Source organism: Pleurodeles waltl, chromosome 7, assembly GCF_031143425.1.
Source record: "Pleurodeles waltl isolate 20211129_DDA chromosome 7, aPleWal1.hap1.20221129, whole genome shotgun sequence".
In the NCBI taxonomy this organism is placed as follows: domain Eukaryota; kingdom Metazoa; phylum Chordata; class Amphibia; order Caudata; family Salamandridae; genus Pleurodeles; species Pleurodeles waltl.
This window is the reverse complement of record NC_090446.1, coordinates 465,552,983-465,580,518: the sequence shown is the minus strand read 5'-3', so window position 1 is coordinate 465,580,518 and position 27,536 is coordinate 465,552,983. Positions and strand designations below refer to the sequence as shown.

The 27,536-nt window shown below is 46.1% G+C and overlaps 1 protein-coding gene across 1 annotated transcript in view; it reads left to right on the top strand.

The window, feature by feature from the left end:
- Positions 1 to 6,249: 6,249 nt before the first annotated feature.
- LOC138304197 (sulfotransferase 1 family member D1-like) overlaps positions 6,250 to 27,536 on the top strand; it is a 381,202-nt gene continuing 359,915 nt past the window's right edge. Inside the window, exon 1 of the mRNA XM_069244052.1 lies at positions 6,250 to 6,433. Coding sequence (XP_069100153.1) covers positions 6,283 to 6,433 — 151 coding nt within the window. The 5' untranslated portion in view covers positions 6,250 to 6,282. The remainder of the gene's footprint in view (positions 6,434 to 27,536) is intronic.

The following is a 27,536-nucleotide window of genomic DNA, read 5'->3' as shown; positions in this document are numbered from 1 at the left end:
TCTGGGTAACAGAACCTGGTCCGAGCCCCGCCAGTCACCCCTCCTTGGATTCCCCTAGGTCTCTAGTTTTCAGAAATGTACAGGTTTGGTAGGTTTCCCTAGGTGCCGGCTGAGCTAGAGGCCAAAATCTACAGGTAGTCACTTCGCAAAAAACACCTCTGTTTTCTTCCAAAATTTTGGTGGTGTCCACGTTGCGCTTTGGGGCGTTTCCTGTCGCGGGCGCTAGGCCTACCCACGCAAGTGAGGTATCATTTTTATCGGGAGACTTGGGGGAACGCTGGGTGGAAGGAAATTTGTGGCTCCTCTCAGATTCCAGAACTTTCTGCCACAGAAATGTGAGGAACATGTGTTTTTTTAGCCAAATTTTGAGGTTTGCAAAGGATTCTGGGTAACAGAACCTGGTCCGAGCCACACAAATCACCCCATCTTGGATTCCACTAGGTCTCTAGTTTTCAGAAATGCACAGGTTTGGTAGGTTTCCCTAGGTGGCGGCTGAGCTAGAGGCCAAAATCTACAGGTAGGCACTTTGCTAAAAACAGGTCTGTTTTCTGTGAAGTGTCCACGTTGCGCTTTGGGGCGTTTCCTGTCGCGGGCGCTAGGCCTACCCACACAAGTGAGGTATCATTTTTATCGGGAGACGTGGGGGAACGCTGGGTGGAAGGAAATTTGTGGCTCCTCTCAGATTCCAGAACTTTCTGCCACAGAAATGTGAGGAACATGTGTTTTTTTAGCCAAATTTTGAGGTTTGCAAAGGATTCTGGGTAACAGAACCTGGTCCGAGCCACACAAATCACCCCATCTTGGATTCCCCTAGGTCTCTAGTTTTCAGAAATACACAGGTTTGGTAGGTTTCCCTAGGTGGCGGCTGAGCTAGAGGCCAAAATCTACAGGTAGGCACTTTGCTAAAAACAGGTCTGTTTTCTGTGATGTGTCCACGTTGCGCTTTGGGGCGTTTCCTGTCGCGGGCGCTAGGCCTACCCACACAAGTGAGGTATCATTTTTATCGGGAGACGTGGGGGAACGCTGGGTGGAAGGAAATTTGTGGCTCCTCTCAGATTCCAGAACTTTCGGCCACAGAAATGTGAGGAACATGTGTTTTTTTAGCCAAATTTTGAGGTTTGCAAAGGATTCTGGGTAACAGAACCTGGTCAGAGCCACACAAATCACCCCATCTTTGATTCCCCTAGGTCTCTAGTTGTCAGAAACGCACAGGTTTGGTAGGTTTCCCTAGGTGGCGGCTGAGCTAGAGGCCAAAATCTACAGGTAGGCACTTTGCTAAAAACAGGTCTGTTTTTTTCTGTGATGTGTCCACGTTGCGCTTTGGGGCGTTTCCTGTCGCGGGCGCTAGGCCTACCCACACAAGTGAGGTATCATTTTTATCGGGAGACGTGGGGGAACGCTGGGTGGAAGGAAATTTGTGGCTCCTCTCAGATTCCAGAACTTTCTGCCACAGAAATGTGAGGAACATGTGTTTTTTTAGCCAAATTTTGAGCTTTGCAAAGGATTCTGGGTAACAGAACCTGGTCCGAGCCACACAAATCACCCCATCTTGGATTCCCCTAGGTCTCTAGTTTTCAGAAATGCACAGGTTTGGTAGGTTTCCGTAGGTGGCGGCTGAGCTAGAGGCTAAAATCTACAGGTAGGCACTTTGCTAAAAACAGGTCTGTTTTCTGTGATGTGTCCACGTTGCACTTTGGGGCGTTTCCTGTCGCGGGCGCTAGGCCTACCCACACAAGTGAGGTATCATTTTTATCGGGAGACGTGGGGGAACGCTGGGTGGAAGGAAATTTGTGGCTCCTCTCAGATTCCAGAACTTTCTGCCACAGAAATGTGAGGAACATGTGTTTTTTTAGCCAAATTTTGAGGTTTGCAAAGGATTCTGGGTAACAGAACCTGGTCTGAGCCACACAAATCACCCCATCTTGGATTCCCCTAGGTCTCTAGTTTTCAGAAATGCACAGGTTTGGTAGGTTTCCCTAGGTGGCGGCTGAGCTAGAGGCCAAAATCTACAGGTAGGCACTTTGCTAAAAACAGGTCTGTTTTCTGTGATGTGTCCACGTTGCGCTTTGGGGCGTTTCCTGTCGCGGGCGCTAGGCCTACCCACACAAGTGAGGTATCATTTTTATCGGGAGACATGGGGGAACGCTGGGTGGAAGGAAATTTGTGGCTCCTCTCAGATTCCAGAACTTTCTGCCACAGAAATGTGAGGAACATGTGTTTTTTTAGCCAAATTTTGAGGTTTGCAAAGGATTCTGGGTAACAGAACCTGGTCCGAGCCACACAAATCACCCCATCTTGGATTCCCCTAGGTCTCTAGTTTTCAGAAATGCACAGGTTTGGTAGGTTTCCCTAGGTGGCGGCTGAGCTAGAGGCCTAAATCTACAGGTAGGCACTTTTCTAAAAACAGGTCTGTTTTCTGTGATGTGTCCACGTTGCGCTTTGGGGCGTTTCCTGTCGCGGGCGCTAGGCCTACCCACACAAGTCAGGTATCATTTTTATCGGGAGACGTGGGGGAACGCTGGGTGGAAGGAAATTTGTGGCTCCTCTCAGATTCCAGAACTTTCTGCCACAGAAATGTGAGGAACATGTGTTTTTTTAGCCAAATTTTGAGGTTTGCAAAGGATTCTGGGTAACAGAACCTGGTCCGAGCCACACAAATCACCCCATCTTGGATTCCCCTAGGTCTCTAGTTTTCAGAAATGTACAGGTTTGGTAGGTTTCCCTAGGTGGCGGCTGAGCTAGAGGCCAAAATCTACAGGTAGGCACTTTGCTAAAAACAGGTCTGTTTTCTGTGATGTTCCCACATTGCGCTTTGGGGCGTTTCCTGTCGCGGGCGCTAGACCTACCCACACAAGTGAGGTATCATTTTTATCGGGAGACGTGGGGGAACGCTGGGTGGAAGGAAATTTGTGGCTCCTCTCAGATTCCAGAACTTTCTGCCACAGAAATGTGAGGAACATGTGTTTTTTTAGCCAAATTTTGAGGTTTGCAAAGGATTCTGGGTAACAGAACCTGGTCCGAGCCACACAAATCACCCCATCTTGGATTCGTCTAGGTCTCTAGTTTTCAGAAATGCACAGGTTTGGTAGGTTTCCCTAGGTGGCGGCTGAGCTAGAGGCCAAAATCTACAGGTAGGCACTTTGCTAAAAACAGGTCTGTTTTGTGTGATGTGTCCACGTTGCGCTTTGGGGCGTTTCCTGTCGCGGGCGCTAGGCCTACCCACACAAGTCAGGTATCATTTTTATCGGGAGACGTGGGGGAACGCTGGGTGGAAGGAAATTTGTGGCTCCTCTCAGATTCCAGAACTTTCTGCCACAGAAATGTGAGGAACATGTGTTTTTTTAGCCAAATTTTGAGGTTTGCAAAGGATTCTGGGTAACAGAACCTGGTCCGAGCCACACAAATCACCCCATCTTGGATTCGCCTAGGTCTCTAGTTTTCAGAAATGCACAGGTTTGGTAGGTTTCCCTAGGTGGCGGCTGAGCTAGAGGCCAAAATCTACAGGTAGGCACTTTGCTAAAAACAGGTCTGTTTTGTGTGATGTGTCCACGTTGCGCTTTGGGGCGTCTCCTGTCGCGGGCGCTAGGCCTACCCACACAAGTGAGGTATCATTTTTATCGGGAGACGTGGGGGAACGCTGGGTGGAAGGAAATTTGTGGCTCCTCTCAGATTCCAGAACTTTCTGCCACAGAAATGTGAGGAACATGTGTTTTTTTAGCCAAATTTTGAGGTTTGCAAAGGATTCTGGGTAACAGAACCTGGTCCGAGCCACACAAATCACCCCATCTTGGATTCCCCTAGGTCTCTAGTTTTCAGAAATGCACAGGTTTGGTAGGTTTCCCTAGGTGGCGGCTGAGCTAGAGGCCAAAATCTACAGGTAGGCACTTTGCTAAAAACAGGTCTGTTTTCTGTGATGTGTCCACGTTGCGCTTTGGGGCGTTTCCTGTCGCGGGCGCTAGGCCTACCCACACAAGTGAGGTATCATTTTTATCGGGAGACGTGGGGGAACGCTGGGTGGAAGGAAATTTGTGGCTCCTCTCAGATTCCAGAACTTTCTGCCACAGAAATGTGAGGAACATGTGTTTTTTTAGCCAAATTTTGAGGTTTGCAAAGGATTCTGGGTAACAGAACCTGGTCCGAGCCACACAAATCACCCCATCTTGGATTCCCCTAGGTCTCTAGTTTTCAGAAATGCACAGGTTTGGTAGGTTTCCCTAGGTGGCGGCTGAGCTAGAGGCCAAAATCTACAGGTAGGCACTTTGCTAAAAACAGGTCTGTTTTCTGTGATGTGTCCACGTTGCGCTTTGGGGCGTTTCCTGTCGCGGGCGCTAGGCCTACCCACACAAGTGAGGTATCATTTTTATCGGGAGACGTGGGGGAACGCTGGGTGGAAGGAAATTTGTGGCTCCTCTCAGATTCCAGAACTTTCTGCCACAGAAATGTGAGGAACATGTGTTTTTTTAGCCAAATTTTGAGGTTTGCAAAGGATTCTGGGTAACAGAACCTGGTCCGAGCCACACAAATCACCCCATCTTGGATTCCCCTAGGTCTCTAGTTTTCAGAAATGCACAGGTTTGGTAGGTTTCCCTAGGTGGCGGCTGAGCTAGAGGCCAAAATCTACAGGTAGGCACTTTTCTAAAAACAGGTCTGTTTTCTGTGATGTGTCCACGTTGCGCTTTGGGGCGTTTCCTGTCGCGGGCGCTAGGCCTACCCACACAAGTGAGGTATCATTTTTATCGGGAGACGTGGGGGAACGCTGGGTGGAAGGAAATTTGTGGCTCCTCTCAGATTCCAGAACTTTCTGCCACAGAAATGTGAGGAACATGTGTTTTTTTAGCCAAATTTTGAGGTTTGCAAAGGATTCTGGGTAACAGAACCTGGTCCGAGCCACACAAATCACCCCATCTTGGATTCCCCTAGGTCTCTAGTTTTCAGAAATGCACAGGTTTGGTAGGTTTCCATAGGTGGCGGCTGAGCTAGAGGCCAAAATCTACAGGTAGGCACTTTGCTAAAAACAGGTCTGTTTTCTGTGATGTGTCCACGTTGCGCTTTGGGGTGTTTCCTGTCGCGGGCGCTAGGCCTACCCACACAAGTGAGGTATCATTTTTATCGGGAGACTTGGGGGAACATAGAATAGCAAAACAAGTGTTATTGCCCCTTGTCTTTCTCTACATTTTTCCCTTCCAAATGTAAGACAGTGTGTAAAAAAGACGTCTATTTGAGAAATGCCCTGTAATTCACATGCTAGTATGGGCACCCCGGAATTCAGAGATGTGCAAATAACCACTGCTTCTCAACACCTTATCTTGTGCCCATTTTCGAAATACAAAGGTTTTCTTGATAGCTATTTTTTACTCTTTATATTTCAGCAAATGAATTGCTGTATACCCGGCATAGAATGAAAACCCACTGCAGGGTGCAGGTCATTTATTGGCTCTGGGTACCTAGAGTTCTTGATGAACCTACAAGCCCTATATATCCCCGCAACCAGAAGAGTCCAGCAGACGTAACGGTATATTGCTTTCGAAAATCTGACATTGCAGGAAAAAGTTACAGAGTAAAACTTAGAGAAAAATTGATGTTTTTTTCACCTCAATTTCAATATTTTTCTTTTTCAGTTGTTATTTTCTGTAGGAAACCCTTGTAGGATCTACACAAATTACCCCTTGCTGAATTCAGAATTTTGTCTACTTTTCAGAAATGTTGCGGTTTATGGGATCCAGCATTGGTTTCATGCCCATTTCTGTCACTGACTGGAAGGAGGCTGAAAGCACAAAAAATCGTAAAAATGGGGTATGTCCCAGTAAAATGCCAAAATTGGGTTGAAAAATTGGGTTTTCTGATTCAAGTCTGCCTGTTCCTGAAAGCTGGGAAGCTGGTGATTTTATCACCGCAAACCCTTTGTTGATGCCCTTTTCAGGGAAAAAACCACAAGCCTTTTTCTGCAGCCCATTTTTCCAAATTGTTTTAAAAAAATGAAATTTTCACTGTTTTTTGGCTAATTTCTTGGCCTCCTTCTGGGGAACCCACAAAGTCTGGGTACCTCTAGAATCCCTAGGATGTTGGAAAAAAAAGGACGCAAATTTGGCGTGGGTAGCTTACGTGAACAAAAAGTTATGAGGGCCTAAGCGCGAACTGCTCCAAATAGCCAAAAAAAGGCTCGGCACAGGAGGGGGAAAAGGCCTGGAAGCGAAGGGGTTAACTATTGCCTAATAGCCTATTCCACCGTCATCCGTCATGCTCTGCAGTTCCTGTTTCTCTTTCAGTCGCCTCTGCTTCCAGATGGAGAAAGAAGGGGAAGTAAGTCCTCGGCCGCCGCTGGCGTACATACGAGGGGTGCCAGTCTATGGTTTTGTTGGCAATAATTGGGCTGAAGTGGAGGGATTCCAGGCTCGCCCGGACGACCTACTTATCTGTACCTACCCCAAATCAGGTGAATACGCTCTTCCTGGTTGTTTTCCTCAACGTTATGGGGGAAAAAAAACATCAATATACCTTGAGTAAATTTTGAGAGACTCTGGTGTTCGTTTGAAGCATTTAATAAAAGCCACAATGATCCTGGGATGCCCTCAGCGAGCAGCATGTCGCAAGGTCTCCCCATTGCATAGATGAATACATTCTTATACTGTTCTAATGAAATACGTGTGGGATCTGAGACTGTCAGTGGGCTGCACATTGTGGCAAAATATTGATATGTAAATTGAGAAAATTGTGTAGGTTGGGGACCTGTAATTTTCAATCGCTGCGTAAATATGTTTGTAAAGTGATCGAAACTATAAGTGTTGCAGTGTTTATTGCAGTCGGTAGTGATCCAGGTTTACTTCCCCTATCACGTTTTAGCAACTCACACCTGGAATTTAATGCTTGAAAATGCCTGGCAAACACATGAATTGCAGATTTTGGTACTGTGCAAAACTTGGAATAGGCAACAATTATCGCACCCTAGAAGTTCTGAAAACCTCAGTGTTGGATTCTATTTGGTGCTGTAATTATTGTATGTGACGCTGATGCACTTATAAAAAAAAAACAGGCACTTGATGTTGAAATCACACAGCCTTCTCTGGCATATTTTTACTTGGCACATGTTCTTGCTTGTGTTGAGATTTTTTATGTATAATTTGCACTATACTTGTTCTATGACTAGCAGTAATTTCTTGTTTTTATAGTCATCGCAAAACGTAGATTTTAACATTTTCTTCACCGCACCCACATTCTTTTCATGTTTAGTGAGGGTTCCCCATAAGTTTTGTGGTGACAAATGGAAAACAGGCGGAAAAATAAGGTGCATTTTAGTTTTATTGCTTTTTATTGTACAGGTTTGAAACTTAGAAAGCCACTTTGCATGCATATTTGACTGCACGCGTGTATTTCACATGCAAAGACTTAAATAATAGGGCACATTTTCATCCTGTGACTCAGACTTATAATAAAGATGACATAATTTCTTCCCATTTTATCTAAAGGGAAAATAAACCCGTTTCTAGAAATAGCAGGGAACCTCAGATGACGAAAGTAAAGAGAATGGAAAATGGAATAAATCATGAGTAAAAGCACTAGATAAATAACATGTATTGCCCGAGCAGTGCATTTCCACTGTGAAAATGACTCAGTGTTCCTCTTTTTCTAATACATTTCGCGTCACCTGTGCCCAACATTTTCCAGATGAGGAGAATAACCGGTAGATCTACCGTGCAGAGTAAAAACCCTCTGGATAGAAAACCGGAGGAAAAAGGTGTAATGCATACAATTTTTACGAAAGTCCTGTCTTCTGATCGGAAGTGTTATTATCAGGATTCAGTGCGGCCCGGTGGCATTGTACCTGCTGCTTCAGTAGTAGCTACACCCATAGCACAACTGTGATTTTATGCAGGACTAAGGGAGTGTGTCGGGGTGAAAGAAAGGCATGAGGTACAATTCAAAGTATATACGTGAATGACCCTTCTGAGCTGCAGACTGTAACTTTATGCACGGTGACTTCTTTCTCTGGTTTTCTTGTCTAGAGGATTTTCAGTAACATAGAAATATCAATAGATCACATATCACCGGAACTTCTGTTCTCACACCGTAGTGAAGCCGGTGTGTAATTGGTCCTGATTGCAAGGAAAGAGATGGACACTCTGGCTGCTGTATGAATTATATAAAAAAAATAGAAATAATCAGGGTTCAGTGGGCCCCTCAAGGCTCTTCGCCCCTGTGTTACAGCACCTGTAGCACCAATGGGGGCTCTCGTAGAAAAACATATAAACGTCTGATCATCTGACAGGGAAATAAATGTTATCAAGACAAGCTTTATGGAAGCGTTAACCCTATGGCATATGGATTTGTGGCATCACAAGGCATATTGAAATGTTATTGAATGAAACAGAAATACGCGCAATAATAACATGGTATGGATATGTGTGATAACATTGAACATGTACATCATCCACTCCTGAGAAACTGGGACCATATTGGGGTCGGGTCACCAGATTTTCTACACCAATAAAACGGGGACATACACAGACTCACATAGCAGGCCTGTAGTTTGGCAGCGTAGCGTGCAAAGACTAAATAAATGATACCTCTTTCCGGCACAGGAGTCAAACATAAATCACCAAGCTATCCGCTGACCAAGCCATTATATAGGAATCGTTGTGCTGATCACACGAAGAAAATGAAAGCATATGTGAACGAAATCAAACTTACTTCAGGTCAGGGTTGTGAGTGAACGTGTGGCATGGAGCGCTTCGTAGCTGCTATTGTCATGGAACATTTTGTGCGTGGGTTTCTTGCATAATAGGCAGGCATGGCCCCTCACCTTTTGCCCCTCATGAAGAGTGTCTGTCAGGCTGAACAAAGGTCAGCCTGACAGACACTCTTCATTTTCAGCTCAGACAGCCAGGAGTGAGACAGACTCCTGGCTGCCTGCGCTGAACTTTACTGGGTTGAGGAGGTCACAGCTCCTATGGGCGTGACCTCCTCTGCTCAGCAAAGGTGCCTCGAGGCCTGGTTGATGAGGAAAGCGCCACCCATTGACTTCGACCTGGGCACTTCAGGTTTAAGCCCTGAAGCGCCCAGGGCGAGTGTCAATCAGTGACACTTTGTCACAGAGTGGAGTGGGTTCAGCAGTCTCACTGACCACATCCCACTCTGTGACGAGGCTGGGACTGCTGCCTTCCCTCATTGGGAAGGCAGTAGTCCCAACCCTCCTGGGACCTCCGAGGCTGAAGGTAAGTGTGTGTGTGTGATGTTTTAAAATGAATGTTTGGTGCATGCGTGCATGTTTGATTGTGAGTGTTAATGGATGTGTGTGTGTGTGTGAAAGAATGAGTGTGTGTGTGTGTGATGTTTTAAAATGAATGTTTGGTGCGTGCGTGCATGTTTGAATGGTATGAGTGTTGTTAATGGATGTGCGTGGGTGCGTGTGTGTGAAAGAATGAGTGTGTGTGAACTTTTAAAATGTATGTTTAGTGTGTGCGTGCATGATTGAATGTTATGAGTGTTGTTAATGGATTTGCAGGCGGGCATGTCTGAAGAATGAGTGTGTGTGTGTGTGTGTGTGTGTGTGCTTCCCACCCGCCTCCCACCCTCCTAAAGCTGCCGGCTGCCACTGATAATAGCATCACAATTGGCCTATTTGTCACCAAGGATCAATGGTGCTCTGTTTCAGCGGGAAAAGTTGATGCAACTGCGCATGATTCCAAGGCCTAGAGATGGTCAAGGCAGTCTTGTGTTGTCAGAATGATGGGTGTGGCATTTTTAATGGCAATGTTTTTGCTTCATTTTGGGCTTCAAGGCTTATGACCTTGGGCGTGGTTCTCATAGTGTGAGAAACAAGAGAGGCAGGGTTGACTAGGTGTCAGCAAACACGCAAGGCCCTCCCCAACCCCAAGCTGGCATGCTTTTGTTTCAAAGAGGGCAGACAGGAAGAGGGTCCCACAGTGCATTTGCCATTTGACAGGTGCGGGAAGACATAATGGGTGAAGCCCATTTTGTCCTGTGCAGAGAGCAACTTTATCTTACCCTGGTGCTCTTTCCCCCTACCTCGATTGTTGCCTCGAGGATGAGTATTCCACAGGTATCAGTGCTGCCCAGTGCCCATCCTTTTGGAGCAGCAAGTGCCATTGTGTATTGGAGATGGGCTATATAGCCCCAGCCCACACATCTCCACTGAGCTGCTTCCGGGCTTGTGGGAGAGCTGGGTGCCAGCATTGGGTAGGGAAAATACTAGCTAGCAGTTAAAATGTTGAGTACTTACTGAGAGGAGTCAAAAGCAGGCAGCAATTTCACGACCCGTGCCATTTTCATGAACATATACAGATTAATTATGTTTGTCGAAACGTTTTTAAATTAAATTTAATTCCACTGGGCCAGTTCTCTTACTTACACAGCGATTGGTTTGAGAGTTAAATGACCACGCTGAAGCCCAGTGGCACACTGACCTCTCGTATCAAAACAAAACTGTGCCATCTGGAGTCTAACAATGATGCTGGCTTTCCTGCAACATAAGCTTGCACGAGTATGAGTGCAGAGTGAGTCGGGATGCTGTATGAGTACAGGGTGAGTGGGGACACTGTATGAGAGCAGGGTGGGTGGTGTGCCTGTATGAGTGCAGGGTGAGCAGTTTGCCTGTGTGAGTGCAGGGTGAGAACTGTGCCTGTATGACTGCAGGGTGAGTGGTGTGCTTTTATGAGTGGAGTGTGAGTGGGGATATTGTATGAGTGCAGGGTGAGTGGGATGCTTGTATGAATGTAGCAGGACTGGAGGCGCTGTTTGGGTGCAGAGGGAGTGGGAATGCTATTTGTGTGCAGGGTGAGCAGTGTGCCTGTATGAGTGCATGGTGAGCGTTGTGCCTGTACAAGTACAGAGTGGTGTGCCTGAATGAATGCTGGGTTAGTGGGGATGCTGTGTGAGTGGGGTTGTTGTATGAGCGCAGGGTGAGCAGTGTGCCTGTATGGGTGCAGGGTGAGTAATTGGAGTCCAGTGGGTGAGTGGGGACGCTGTATGTGTGTGTGAGTGTAGAGTGCACAAAGCAGTATGCTTCTGTGACTGCAGGGTGAGAGAAGTGACATGTCTGTGAGGCGTGCTTGAAAGGCAGCTTTTTTGGCAGCCCTGATGTTCTGGTGGTGTGTCGTGGCTGCATTTTATTAGGCTGTGTGGTCTGTAGATTTGCTGATCCTCCATTTACATTCCAGTCATCTGCAGGTGCGCTTGGATTCCTGTAGGCCTGGCGTAAACCACTTAGTTGTTTTGCTCTGTTGATTCCCTGCTGATTTCCTTAGGGGGGGCTACGGTGTCAGCACAGTTTGAGAGCCAGCGGTGTAGGTTGCTTGCAGCTTCATTAGCGTCCGCTCTGTCCGGTGGGAGGGAGTGGTTGAGAGTGTTGGTGAGCTGTGTTTCTGTGACTTTGCCCCAACGTCTGCCAGGGGGAGGGGGTATGTGGTGGCATGCGGTGTTCTTTCTGTAGGTAAAGTGGATGCACTTGTGGTCGGTCCAATGGTGTTCATAGGTGCGGGAGATTGTGATGTTGTTCCCTGCTGAGAAAACGGGGTCGAGGATGTGTCTGGCTCTGTGAGTCAAGATGTTGATGAGTTATTTGAGGCTGAGAGATGTGAGATTGTCCAGGAGGTTTGAGGTATTCGGTCATCGAGTATATCATGGTGGAAATTGAGATCGACGAGTAGGATGTAAACAGAGGAGGTGAGTGCTTGGGGGTGACGGGGTCAGCAATGTCTTTGCAGAACTGGGGTCAGGTCAGGGTGGCCTGTAGATGAGGGTGCCATGTAAGGAGGTGTTTGAGTTGGTCTGGATCTGGAAATTTAGGTGCTTGTGCATTGACTGAGACTGCTACACAATGGTGGTAGTCAGGCGGAGGTTGTTTTGTATATTATGGGAATGCCTCCTCCAGGCCGGTTGGCTCTGTCATTGTGGATGATTTTGTAGTTGACCGGGATGGCCCTGGTGATGTCTGGGGCAGCGGTCAGGGTGATCCAAGTCTCCTTGAAGAAGGTGACGTCCAGGGCTGTTGAGTTGAGGAGGTCCTAGACCTCTACCACAAATTTGATGAGGGAGCGTATGTAGGAGGCTGGCCTGGTTTGTAGTGGGTACCTAAGGTACTTACACCTTATACCAGGTCCAGGTATCCCTTATTAGTGAAATGTAGGCAGTGTTCTAGCAGCTTAGGCTGTCTAGAGGTTGTTGTAGGAGAGCAGCTTAAGCTGAACTAGGAGACATGCAAAGCTCCTGCAATACCACTATAGTTACACAGCACTTATACACAATAAAAGACAGTACTCAGTGTTACCAAAAATAAAGCTACTTTATTTTAATGACACAAGGCCAAAAATATCTTATAGACAATACTCCTTCTGGAGGTAAGTATTATACACAAATTATACACTAGTAACCAACCAGGTAAGTAAACAGTCATAGAATAGTGCAAACAGTAGACAATACAATAGAATGCAATAGGCCTAGGGACAACACAAACCATATACTAAGAAAGTGGAATGCGAATCACAAATTCCCCCCTAGGCAAGTGTAGTGGGTAGAGGGGGGCTGGGAGTGGAAGAAAACACCAAGGGTAAGTAAAGTACCCCAGCCCAGAGCCCAGGAAAGTAGGAGTAAAATACTGCAAGTTTCCTCAGGACACACTACAAATCGCGATAAGAGATTTTGCAAGAACCAAGCAAGACTGCAATGAACAAACGGTGGGTTCCTGGACCTGAAGACCTGTGAAGAGAGAGACCAAGTCCAGAAGTCACAGAAGATTCCAGGAAGGACAGGAGCCCCTGCCAACCTAGAAGATGGTGCAAAAGTGGATTCTCCAGTAAGAAGAAGAGTACAGAAGAGCACCAATCAAGATGGCTGCGGGTTCCTGCATGGTGCAGATGTCCCACGTCGAGTTGTTGGCTGCAGGTAGTTTGCGTCGCTGGATTCCACCAACAAGCCTTGGTACATGCAAGTACGTGGTTTGCGTCAAACTGGAGCTGCCTGGACTCAGGAGGGACCTGGAGGTCTCATGGACTGAGGAGACAGAGGGGGCTCTCAGCACTTCAGAGAGCCCAAAGAAAGACCATGCAGCACCCATGGGAGTCCCAGGACATGGGGACAAAAAGATGCAAAGTGCGGTCATTGCAGCACAACAAAGTAAGGTCCCACGCCGCTGTAGAACAACTCAGCAAGTTGTGTGTTGCAGGATAGAGTGCTGGGGACCTGGGCTACACTGTGCACTAAGGATTCTTGGAAGAAGTGCACAGAAGCCCAAGGAGCTCGAGATGATGCAGTGCACAGGAGTACTGTTGCAGCACGGGGAGGCAAGCTCTTACCTCCACCAAATTTGGACACCTGGACCTTAGGACAGTCTGGGTCACGTCGGTCCACCACCTGTGTTCCAGGGAGCATGCTCGTCATCAGGAGAGGAGTCCCAGAGTACCGGTCATTATCGCAGAAGGTTGCCTGCAGAAGCCGCTAAGTGATTCTGTCACTCCACGGGAGATTCCTACGGTTCTTCTGGTGCAGGATGAAGACAGGCAGTCCTCAGAGCATGCACACCTTGGAAACTGTTGCAAATGCTGGCTGGAGTGGACGTCGCAGGAGTCGTCCTGGATACTTTGTTGCAGTTATAGCAGTTTCTGAAGCAGTCTGCGGTTGATCTGACAGTCAGAAGCTGAAGCAGAGGATGCAGAGGATTCCTGGAGGAGTCTTGCAAGCTGAATCTGAGAAAACACCAAGAGGAGAGACCCTAAATAGCCCTGAGAGGGGGATTGGCTACCTTCCCAGGTATGCACCTATCAGGAGGAGTATCTGATGTCACCTGCTGGCACTGGCCTCTCAGTGGTCTCCAGAGTGTCCCCACGCCTTGGAATCCAAGATAGCTAACGCCATGGACACACTGGAGAAGCTCTGGGCACCACCCCTGGGGTGGTGATGGACAGGGGAGTGGCCACTCCCCTTTCCTTTGTCTAGTTTTGCGCCAGAGCAGGGACTGGGGGACGGTGTACCGGTGTAGACTGGCTTATGCAAGGAGGGCACATCTGTGCCCTTCAAAGATTTGCCAGAGGCTCTGGGAGGCTACCCCTCCCAAACCTATAACACCTATTTCCAAAGGGAGAGGGTGTAACACCCTCCTCCCAAAGGAAATGCATTGTTCTTCCTTCCTGGGATTAAGCTGCTCAGTCCCCAAGAGCCAGAAACCTGTCTGTGAGGTGGCAGCAGCTGGGGCTGCAGTGAGAACCTAAGAGAGCTGGTTTGGCAGTACTGGGGGTCCATACCAGATTTGGAATGTGGGAACAATTCCATGATCCTAGACACCTAACATGGCCATATACTGAGCTACCATTGTGAAGCTACATAAATGTATTGACATATATGTAGTGCATGTGTGTAATGGTTTCCCCGCACTCACGAAAAGTGAAAATGGCTGTGAAATAGTGTGGGCACTATTTCACTCAGGCTGCAGTGGCCGTCCTGAAGAAAGGTTTGTCTGAGCTCTTTATGGGTGGCAAAAGAAATACTGCAGCCCATAAGGATCTCCTGGAACCCCAAGGCCCTGGGTACTTAGGTACCATATAGTAGGGACTTATAAGGGGGGGGTCCAGTGTGCCAATTGGAATTGGAATATGGAGTCACTAAACTATAGTGACAAATTTGGTAAGTAGAGAGAGCATAAACACTGGAGTTCTGGTTAGCAGACCTTCAGTGACACAGTTAAGCATGCTGACAACACACACATAGGCCACAAGCTATGAGCACTGGGGTCCTGGATAGCAGGATCCCAGTGACACAGGCAAAACACACTGACAAATGGGGTTTTGACTATGAGCACTGGGTTCCTGGCTAGAGGGATCCCAGTGAGACAGTAAAAACACACTGCTAAACACTCACAGACTAAAAGTGGAGGTAACCATGCTAGAAAGAGGCTAGTTTCTCACAGCGTATGTTGAGGAGTATGCACTTGAGGTTGCTGTTCGTGCTTGGTGCGGGATCATGGGGTGGTTCTTGGAGGGTGCTGGAGCAGGCACAGCAGGAAAAGGTCCATGGGAGTTCCTGGGGTTGGCTTGGTGGCAGGCTGATGACCTTCCAGGTTTGTGGGAAATTGCAACTAAGAAATCTCTGTTTCAAATCTTCATACATCTAGCTCTTAATGTTTTAGTGCAACTTAACATGCATGGTCCCGGTAGGGTTGACATCTTATGCTGACACAATCAGTGTTTTAATGTCATGGCTGGTACAGAAATAAGCAAAATCACATAAAACCTGTATTTTTAGCACTTATCGGGACATACTTCAAACAGCAAATATAAATAGAAAACACTTTTAAATGTCTTCTAGAGCTGCAATAACAATTCATGAGTAACAAAGTAAGCAAAGGCAGAAATGGTATTTCACAAATGAATACATATCATTTGGCTTAAAATTTTTAGTATAATCTCCAGGCCTTTGCAGACTCTTAAAACAGCAACAAATGGCTGGTATTTTTCTTTTGGAAAGGTGGCAACCCTAGCCCCTTGGTAGCACTGGTTTATGGTTTTAGGTCTAAAAAACACAAATGTCCATTATTCACCTCATCAAGCACTTCCAAGATAAAACAGAGCCTGTGCTACTGTGTAACAAAGAGGTGGACAGGGTGTAGAAACAAGGAGTGCCCAACACTCCAAAGTAGATACAGATGACATATGATTTATGTTTCACTGTATTTGTGTACAGCACTGACATCCAACCACTTCTTCAGAATGCTTGGGTAGGCTGTATGATGGAACCACGCATGTCATTACCAAGCATGCCTTTAGCACGTGTCCATTACCACACATATGTCTTTACCACACATGCCTTTACCACACAAGCCAATACCACGCATATGTCTTTACCATGCATACCTTTACAATAAAAAGGTAAGTACATCACAGGTAAATCAAAACCCTTTGTTGTACACACATACATACTTCTATATGTATATGTGAGTATATCTATATACAAACTCAACCACCCCTAAACCCCAAATGTACCCTTACTACCCAAATATCCTCACCCACCCTAAACCCTAAAGACACCCTTGCCACCCAAATAACCTCACCCACGCTAAACCCTAAAAATACACATCACCCAAATACCCTCACCTATCGTAAACCGTAAAAACACCCTTACCACCCAGATACCCTCACCCACCCTAAACCCTAAAACACCTATGCCACCCCAGTACCTTCACCCACCCTAAAACCCTAAAAAAAAACCTTGCCATCCATATATCCTCACACACCCAACACCCTAATCCACCCTTGCCTCCCAAATATTTTCACCCACCCTAAACACTAAAAGTATCCTTGCCATCCAAACACTCTCACACACCCTAAATCTTAAAAACACCCTTGCCAGCGAAATACCCTCACCCACCATCAAAACACCCTTGCCATCCAAATACTCTAACCCACCCTAAACCCTAAAAACACCCTTACCACACAAATACCCTTACCCACCCTAAACCCTAAAAACACCCTTATAACCCAAATACCCTCACCCACCCCTAACCTCTAAAAATACTCTTACCACCCAATACCATCACCCACCCCTAAACCCTTAAAATGCCCCTACCCTAATTCCTAATTCACATATTACCTACTGGTGGTCGCAAGTAGGTAGTTTTATATGGACTTAGTTTTCATAGAAAAAGCATTTTTTGACTTGTTTATATCTTTGACACACTCTGGCGAATCTTCACAACATTTTCCCAAAACTGCCCTGGTGCTTTTTGTTGTGCATGGAAAGTTTGGTGGTCATCCGTCAAGAAAGGTGCGAGAAAAAGGGGGGTCAAAAAGTTGTGTTTTCCATGTTAATTCCCATAGGACCTTTAGACACGACTACACATCGAACGGAATTACACCAGATGTGGCAGAAAGCTAGCTTTCGGTATGCAGATTACGCTTTTGCTTATTTGGTGTAAATCCATTTTGTAGCTTTTGATATATAAAAAAATAAAATAATTTGTATATCTGGGCTCACAAATAATTTGCCAATATTTGCGAATTTTCACAAATGCGCGCGTGAAAAGAAACACTGTAATTGGCTGACTGCAACATGACTAGAAAGTTGCATTTTATTTCACGTGACATGGTCCCCAGGAGTGAAAATCCTATTTGAAAATGGTATAAGGGGTCAGGGTTTAGGTACCCTGACCCCAAGGGTATCATGTAGGTGTGTTTTAGGGGCAAATTATAGGTTTAAAATAATTTTGCGTTACCATGCATGGTATTTGTGAACAATTCTCAAAATATTCACAAATATGAAAAAAATGGAAGAGAACCACAGACTCATTCATACACAATCTCATTTACTTATACATGCACTCAGAGATTCATACACCCACTCACACACCCACTCAGACACTTATGCACCCATTAAAACTTTCACGCACCCCCTCACAGACCCATTCAGACACTGATGCACCCATTCACAGACCCAGTGACACACTGATGCACCCACACACAGGCCCACTGAGATACTCATACACCCAATCACAGACCACTCAGAGCCTCACACACCCACTCACAGACCTACTGAAATCCTCACATATCCACTCACAGACCCACTCAGACACTGACACACCCACTCACAGACCCACTCAGACCTTCATGCAGCCACTCACAGACCCACTCAGACACTGATGCACTCACTCATAGACCCAGTGAGACACTGATGCACCCACACACAGACTCACTGAGACACTCATACCCCCACTCACAGACCACTCAGAGCCTCATGCACCCACTCATAGACCCACTCAGACACTGACGCACCCACTCACTGACCTAGTTAGACCCTCACACACCCAGTCACAGACCCACTTAGACACTCACGCTCCCAATCACAGACCCACTCAGTCACTGATGCACACTCACCGACCCACTCAGACCCTCATGCACCCACTCACAGACCCATTCAGATCCTCACGCACCCACTTACAGATCCCCCTAGTCCCTCATACACCCATTGAGAGACCCTCATGCACCCACTTAAAATTCAAAGCAAGGAAGAACATTGCTGGAGGAAAATCCTTCGTAGGCGCAGACTTGGAACATGCTGCTGCTTCACCTGTGACAGTCCCCCTCGCTGGTTCAGTTCAGGAAGGACCTCAAAACTTGTCTCTTTGGCTGATCTGTGTCCCCCATTAGTGCCTGGAGACCCCTGGGTGATAAGTCGCTCTTTACAAATACGTGATTGATTGATAATATCACTGTAACTTTTGCAGTAAAATTATTGATGAGAAAACTGTGCATGGCGGGGGCACAAGTTATAGTTACCTTAGGCACGAGTTATAGTTACTTGAAAAAATTCAAAGGTTACAGCGACGTCATAGTTAGGTCCTGAATTTACTTCCACAAAACCAGAGAAATTCAGCAGTTATAGTTACCTGTGCTAACTATAACTTGTGCCCCTGTAATGCACTGCTTATGACATCACATATTACATCATGACATAGTGACATCATTGATGACATCACTGATGAAATCTCAAATGATATCACTGATGACATCACTGATGAACCACTCACACACCCAATCATACTTGTACACAAACTCACGTAGATCACCACACATGCAAATACTAAAACACTCATTGACAGAGCAACATGACTACTGCCACACACCTACTCACTCACTCACATAACACTAACATACCCACTCACTCTTGCATACTGTTAGACTTGGCCTCCCCTAACGTTTTTCCTCTGTTTCCCAGGTTGTGGATGTATGCTGGACTCTGTTTTTGCTATTTTTGTTACTCTGGGCACTTTACCACTGCTATTCAGTGCTAAATTGCATCTGTTCCTATATAGAATGTGTATGTAAATGGCTTTCCATGATTGGCATATTTGATTTACTGGTAAGTCCCTAGTACAGTACACTAGAGTTGCCATGCCTTTAAATCAAATGCTTCTAGTGGGTCTACAGCACTGGTTGTGCCACCCACATGAATAGCCCTGTAATCGTGTCCCAGACCTGCCACTGCAGTGTCTGTGTGTGCAGTTTTAAAGTGCACCCCCTTGCCGGGCCTAAACCTTCCCTTTTCTTACATGTAAGACACCCCTAAGGTAGGCCCTAGGTATTCCCTGGGCAGGGTGCAGTATATCTTTAAGGTAGGACATATACTAATGTGCTTTACATGTCCTGACAGTGAAATACTGCCAAATTTGTTTTTCACTATTGCAATGCATATCTCTCTCATAAGTTAACATGGGGGCTGCCTTTGATGATTAAAGCATAGATTCCCTTTGGGAGCAGATAGACATGTGCAGTGTGGGGTCTCTGAACTCACAATTTAAAAATACATCTTTTAGTGAAATTGGTTTTGAGATTGTGTGTTTGAAAATTCCACTTTTAGAAAGTGGGCATTTTCTTGCTTAAATCATTCTGTTATTCTGCCTGTTTGGGGATTCCCTGTCTCGGTTAGTTTGACAGTTGGGCTGTTTGCACCTCTCTCTAGACACTGACACTAAGGGAGCTTGGGTGTAGCCTGCATATCCTGATGAGCTATCTGTGCTAGGAGGGAGGGGTGGTGTGGTCACTTACACCTGAAAGGGCCATTCCTGCCCTCACACAGTGCAGTCTCCAACCACCCGGTGTGTGTCTGGGGCCTGGCCTGGGCCAGGCAGGATTTCACAAACAAGAGAGACTTTCCCTTGAAGTAGGCCTACTTCAAAGGCCAAAATGGGTATAAGAAGAGCACCCAAACCCCTGAAAACGTAGATCACTTCTGGACATCAAGAGGAAGCTCTGCCTGGAGAAGAGCTGAGGAGAAGTGCTGCCCTGCCTGTGACTGTGCTTTTTGGAGCTATCCTGCAGTTGCCGCTTCTGCCTGTGCAAGGGAACAAAGACTGGACTTTGTTGTGCATTCCTGCTTGTGAAGCAATCTCCAAGGCTGAGCTTGCATCCTGTTGTTGAAGTCTCAGGGCCATTAAAGACTTCCCCTGCAAGCACCAGGAATCTCTGCTGAGACTCCTGCCCTGCCGAGTGTGTCCTATCGAGTTCCTGGGGCCTTGGAAGGTGAAGCTGGCAGACCAAGACTGAAAATCCACGAACAGACCGCCGTGCAGGGAAAATTTTGATGCACCTTCGGAGACGCGGCTGAGAAACGACATGCTGTGGGCTTCGGAGCTGAAATCTACGCTCCACCTGCATTGTGGCTGGAACATCGATGCACGTGGCTGGAGAAACGACATCCAACACCCGCTGACGGAGGCTGATAATGTTGCAACCCACATAGCTCGGTTTTGCTGATACCGTGCATCAGGATTTTCAAAGCAAACATCGATGGGCGCGGAAAAACAACATATGGCCTGTCTGGACCCGAGGTGCCTGTCCGGATCGCTGCATCGCTCTCCTGCGGAGAGGAAAAACGACACACGCCGATCCGACCGGAGGAGGACTGGCGCATGGTCTCGCCTGCGAGTGAGAAATCAACGCAGCGCTGGCCTTTTCTGATGCACACTAGCCCGTGCGGTGTTATTTTTCACGCTAACAGTGTTAGCATTGTTTTCTAAAAGGATTTAAGACTCTTTTTGCTTTTTAATTCCTAAAGACTTGTGTATGTTGGATTTTTTTAGTTTTGGTCTTGTTTTGTTTAAATAAATATTACCTATTTTTCTAAACCTGTGTAATGTCATTTTGTAGTGTTTTCACTGAGTTACTGTGTGTGTTGATACAAATACTTTACACCTAGGCTCTGAAGTTAAGCCTGCCTGATTTTGACAAGCTACCAAGGGGGTGTGAGGGGTTAACTGAAGGTGATTCTCCTTTACCCTGACTAGAGTGAAGGTCCTTGCTTGGACAGGGGATAACCTGACTGCCAACCAAAAACCCAATTTCTAACACATACATAACTAGCTATGTGGTTACTCATACACTCATTCACACACGCACTCACAGCCCAATGCACCATTGATACACCGACTCACTCACCCATACATGACTCACAAATCCACTATAAAATACATATAACAATAGACACATCCACACATACAACAAAAACTCACCCATGAACTCACCCATACAGTTACACAACCACTTACCCACCAACACAAAGACTTACACATGCAATCAATTACCCAAACTACTCCTACCCCCAGCCACCAATACATACATGCACTTTCTCACCCATACTCACCCATACAGCCACTCATACTCCCAGTTTTTTAATGAATACATTTACTCACACAGCCACTCACTCTCACAATGACTCGCTGATACAGCACTCACTTATGGGAACAGCAACTCAAAGATAAAATCAGTCACTCATACGCTCACTAAATGACCCACTAACGTCCTAATAAAGACGATATTACGATACTCAGCCCCCAGTTAAACGTCTCACGCACATACATAATTAGCCATACAGCTACTAACAGACCCCCTTTCTTACTTATACACCTTCTCAGCATACTCTCATGGTACCACATAAGAAGTAACAGAACCACCTACCTGTGGAAACAGCCACTTATAAAGGCATTCACTCATACATGTTCTCCATAACAGAGAGAGTTACACACTAACGCAGTTGCTGAAACATACAGGCAGTACTCTGTACAAACAACCACACAGCCATTCTCTCAGCTATACAGCTACTCAGACACCCACTCACTGTACCAATACAGACTATCACACAGCCACATCCTCGTACATACACCAAGTAACATATCCACTTACGGTTTCATACAGAAACTAACTCAGCCACTAACTCACCAATATAAGCACTCACACTCACACCTTCAGTCATACATACATATAACACTTACAGATACTGAATGCTGTAATCAGTGTTGTCATTTGACATGTCATCAGTGATATAAAATGTGATGTCATAAACAGTACATTACAGGGGTGCAAGTTATAGTTAGCTCACGTAACTATAACTGCTGAATTTCTCTGTTTTGTGAAAGTAAATTCAGGACCTAAATATATATATATGTATATATATACAGTCACTGAAAAAACAAAGATTATGGGACATAATAGTTAGGAAATAGAATGAAAAACTTAAAAAATTCATTAAAAAAGCAAAGGTTGCATGGATGTTATAGGTCCGTTCAGAATTCACGCGCATAAAACCAGAGAAATTCATCTGGCACAGTTATAGTTATTTCAAGTAATTATAACTCATGTCCTAAGGTAACTATAACTCATCAATAATTTTACTGCAGAAGGTACAGTGGTATTATCAATTAATCATTTAATCAGATATTTGTAAAGTGCAACTTATCACCTGGGGGGGTCTCAAGGCACTAATGGGGTGACACGGATCAGTTGAAGAGCCAAGTCTTGAGGTCCTTCCTCAACTTAGCCAGCAAGGGGGACTGCCGGAGGTGAAGCAGCAGCGTGTTCCAGGTCTGCGCATCAAGGTAGGAGAAGGATTTCCCTCCAGCTGTGTTCTTCCAGATCCTAGGGGTGGTGGCGAGGGCCAGTTGAGCAGAGCGGAGCTGCCTAGGGTGTGCGCAGAAGGAGAGGCAGTGGTTGAGGTAGGCGGGTCCGATGTTGTGTAGGGCCTTGTAAGCGTGTGTCAGGAGTTTGAAAGTGATGTGTGTGTTGAAATGGAGCCAGTGTAGGTCTCTCAGGTGGAAGGAGATGTGGCTGTGGTGGCGGATGTCCAGGATGAGTCTGGCCACAGCATTCTGTATTCTGTGGAGTCTTGTGTGGAGTTTCTTGTTAAGGGCAGCATAGAGTACGTTCCCGTAGTCGAGTTTACTGCTGATGAGTGCATGGGTGACTATTCTTCTCGAGTCGATGGGGATCCACATAAAAATCTTCTGCGTGAGTGACTGGTGGGAGATGGGGCAGATCCAAGAGCAGTGGACCACCAGGAGTCGTCCCAGGCAGTGGGGGTGGGACCCAGAAAGAGGATCTCTGTCTTATGAGAGTTGAGCCTGAGGCAGCTGTCTTTCATCCAGTTGGCGGCTACCTTCATTCTGTTGTAAAAGTTGCTTTTTGGTGTTGATGGTTCATCAGTGAGGGAGAGAATTAGCTGTGTGTTGTCAGTGTATGGGACGATGCTGAGCCCAGGGTGTCTCACGATGTTGGCGAGCAGGGTCATGTAGACATTGAAGAGGGTGGGACTCAGAGAGGAGCCCTGGGGTATTCCGCAGCTGGTGTCCACTGGTTTTGGGGTGAAAGGTGGGAGCCTGACTCACTGGGTTCGTCCGATGAGAAATGAGCTGATCCACACCAGGGCTTTACCGCAGATCCCATTAGTGTAGTCTGGTGCACAAGGTGGTGTGAGAGATGGTGTTGAATGCGGTGGCCATGTCAAGGAGAATGAAGACAGCTGTTTCGCTATGGTCCAATCTCAATGATGTCATAGAAGATGGCATGAGTGATGTAATATCTGGGGTCATCAGCAGTGAATGGCAAAGGTGCAAATTATAGTTACCTTAGGGCATGAGTTATAGTTACTTGAAATAATTCTAACTATACCAGCTTAATTGCTATGGTTTTTCGTGTGTAAATTCTGAACCTAATTATAACATCCCTGTAACCTTTGTTTTTTTAGTGAATTTCTAAGGATTTTTAATTCTATTTCCTAACTATAACGTCACTGTAACCTTTGATTTTTTCAGTGAATTTCTAGGCTTTTATTAACTTTAAGTAAGATGCCCATCTCAGTGCATGGTGGGGGGAGGGTTGGAAGCAGGGCCTGGCCTGGTATTGTGCTGCCCCCACCCAAGCTTGCTGCTCCTGCCCTGCCCAGTTTGATGCCCCTACTCCCTCATTACAACCCTGTTTGGCCATTGTTCTGCCACTGACCATCCCGTCTACCCTGAACAGTTAGCTTGGTTCCTCATTCACCTACTCCCTACCCTCTGTTTCCAGTCCATGCACCAGCCCCCTCCCTCCAGCCCTGCCTGGTCTGATGTGTTTCTCCTGCCCTCCATTTAACTTGATGTCCCTGCACACTCCTCCTGCACGTTGTTGCCCAATTCTATGCCCCATCATTGCCCTCCTGCTTAGCCTCTGTTCCTAGCTTGCTGTCCCTACCCTCCTTCCTTTGCCCTCGGATGTCTGTGTGCATTCCCCTGCTCCCTCCATTTTGTCCACCATGTTCCACAGACCTGCCATTGCTCCTCCTATCAACTCTGAGTGTTCTTTTGGGCTGCCACTGCCCTACCACCTGCCAGATGGCTATGGCCTGTCCTTGCTACCTCTACTCTGCCTGTCCGAGTTCCATCACCCTAGCCCCTCCCTTCTGTCCTCCATGATGCGTTTTGCTGCAACTCCCTTCTGCCCTCCATGCTCTCTTGTGTTGCAACTGCTCTTCCTGCCTGTCCTGCGTGGCCAGTTGTGAAGCCCCTTCCCCTGCAGTCTCTTGTCTTTGTTGAGCCCCTTCCCCACCTTTCTGTCCTCCATGTTCCTTTGTGCATGCCACTGACCGCTCCCTCCTACCCACCATGGTGTTTGTGCTACCACTACTTCTGCTTGCCGTGCATGGTCTTCTGTGCTGCCACCGCTCCTCCCACCTGTCCGGTGTGGTCCACTTTCTGTTCCTGACCCCCTACCACCTTCCTTCCCTTGTCTGGGTGTATGGCATTATAGTTTCACTGTTGCCTTTTAAGCCCTCCAAGGCGTGTTGTTCTTCCAGTGCCCATCCTGCCTGCTGTCCATGGTCAGCTGGCTGCTCCTGCCCTTTTGCCCTCTGCCCTACGTGTTCAAATGTGCAGGCCTCTACCCCCTCCCTTCTGCCCTTCATGGCCCGTTAAGCTGCAACTGTCCCTCATGTTTGTCCAGTAAGTCCAGAATGATACCCTTGCCTCTTTCACCTGTGATGTCCATATGCATGGCCCTGCCCCTCCCTATTGCTTTCCATGGTCTGCTGTGCTGCACTGCTGTCCCGCTTGCCCTGTGTGCCTTTTTGTGCTGCTTCAACCCAACACCCGTCCTGTAATGCCAGTTTGGTGCCCCTGCCCATCTCCCTCCTGCCCTCTGTTATCCAAGTCCATGTCCCTACTCCATTCCTCCTGCCCTTGATGATCTAATGTACCATATTTGTCAACATTTTGAGCTTGGTATGAGGGAGATTTTAAAAAAGAAACCCGGGGAATTGATTTTCCCCATTGACCTACATTAAAAAAGAGGACATTTCAGGCAGGAGACAGATAAAATAAAGTAACGTTGGGCTGAAAAACATGGGGAGTCTCCTGCCTGCATCGGGTCAGTTGACATGTATGGTTGTACTGCCTCTGCCTTTTCCTTCTACCCTCAGTGGTCTGTTATATTGCCAAAGCCTCTCTTGCTTATCCTGCATGGTTGGTTTGTTGCCCCTTCGTCCCTTCCCCCTGCCCTCCATAATCCGTTGCAGTGCCTCTGCCCCACCTGCCTGCCCATCGCAGTCAACTTTTTGCTTCTGCACCCTCCACCATGCCCTCAGTTATCCAAGCCCATACCCCTGACCTGTACCTCCCCACAGAATTCTAATAAACAATTAGATTGCTAACATTCTATAATTATCACAAAAGAGTGGTAAGCCTGACGTCATCTTGATGTAATCAAAACTATAATACCTAAAGCATTTTCTTTAGAAATAATAAAAGCTAGTGTTTTATTTCATTAGGAATTATGGCTAGTCTCTGACATATTGTCTGAGTTTCTAGATAGTCACAAAGCACTTTAAAATTAGTTGCCAGTTGAGCTTTATGTTATTTTATCCAATTGGACACTTGATTATATGTTTCACTTAGAGGAGAAGATGTGGCATTATGGCCAGAGCTGCAAACTTTGCAACTGTGGAGCCAGGTTTGAGTTAAAGCGTCAGCTCGACATCCTGTGAGTCCTGGCAAATCATGTAATTTCTCCCTGCCTAAAAGCAAAATGAATGTTTCCATGTCAAGGGTGTGGAATGTAATAAAATATCTACTTGCTCATGGGAGAGGCTGCTTCTCAAATCTACTTGTCCTGTAAAAAAATCTACTTGTCCCTTTTGTGTCATATAGTGATTCAAAAAATCTTAGCAGCAATCTCATTATGTAAGAGTTCTGATAATAGCGTCTCTGGGTATGCCAGGGCTAGTATTATAGCAGGGCTTGAACATTTGCAGTTTCTATCTCTACTATAGCATTTTCCTTATTTTGCCACCTTTCCGCTGATATACATACTAAGGCTGGAGGAAACAGTAAGCAATAGTTCCAGGGCTAGTATGCCTTTGAGTCTGCAAACCTACTAACTTACATGTTTTAAGGATTTTCCTCAGCTCTTCTCCAATCTTTTCCCACAATGAGAAGTTTTTGAAACGTATTCCTGACAGTGGCTGAAGTAGAAGCTCTTCCAGAGATGGGAAAAAAGCGGTTGGTGGGAAAGTGAACCTGTAAACACTAAATAGATTTTTACATGAGCAAATCTACACATGCACATTTGTTTGTGCTCAAATACTGTTCACAAAATTTTTCTAGGAGTACAATTTCCTGGTCTACTTCTGTAAGTTCTTGGTAATTCATGAAAGCCACTAATTCAAAGAAACATAACATGGGTGCACTTTTGTGACTTTGTTTAAAAATTGGGTCCCTGATTATTGGTTTTATTAAACATCTATTTCTCTCCATATATATTGGCTGGCATAACAGTGAGTGACTGCATTCTGCTCTTCCACAAAGTGCATATTGGCACACAAAGTAGTTTTGTTCAGTGCCAGGAAACTCTCAGTTTTGTAATGAAACTGGAGGGGGTACCCCTGCAAAGAACATGGAGGGACCCCCCCTCCAGACTCACTCAGGGCAGGTGCTGTGCTGAGTGTGCCACCTGAAGGGGGGCTGAGGGGCCTTTGTTACATCACTGGTGGAAATGTGTGCTTTTTGAGACCAAAAACGTTTTGTTATTTTTGCCAGTGTTTGTTACAATGGTGAGGGCCTCGCAGCTCTCACAACAATAAAGTGTTACAAAAGCCATGTCAAAACAAGACATGCATTAACAAAAACCAAAAGATTCACAAAAATGTCGGCTAGGTTATCTTTGCCAGTGCTTATTTATTTTCATGCTTCCCAAAATCTTGTTGAAAATAGTTACACTAATTTTCCATTATGAATACTAGCATATTTACTAAATGACAATTTAAAGAAATAGCACCTAAAATTTCATAGTAGTGAATCTTTTTTTTTCCTACTTGCATTTTTTCCGAACATTGTATTTTGAAAGTAAAGAATCATCACTCTTACTTACATGCTTCTGCAACCATTTGCATCTAATTAGAGAGCATTCTGGAAGCATTATATTCAGCATCTTATTGTTAAACCTTTCAAATGTGTGTACACGTTTTTTTGTTTTACTGGAACCACTGTCAGTAGTGCAGTGTGAACTTAAAACAGTTATCTACAGTGCTCACCCTAATAATGAAGGCTTTTCATTAATGAATCATAAATCCATGTTTGAACATTGTTAACACATATTACCTTAACTGAAGACAGTTCCCTTCTCTGTAAACTGGTAGCCAAATTGTTTGTGCTGCAGGGGGTTGTGCATACTTGTTCTAAGGACAAACTAAACAGGAAAACTTGTTGTCCTTGACCCCAAACAAAATGTCCCGGGTAT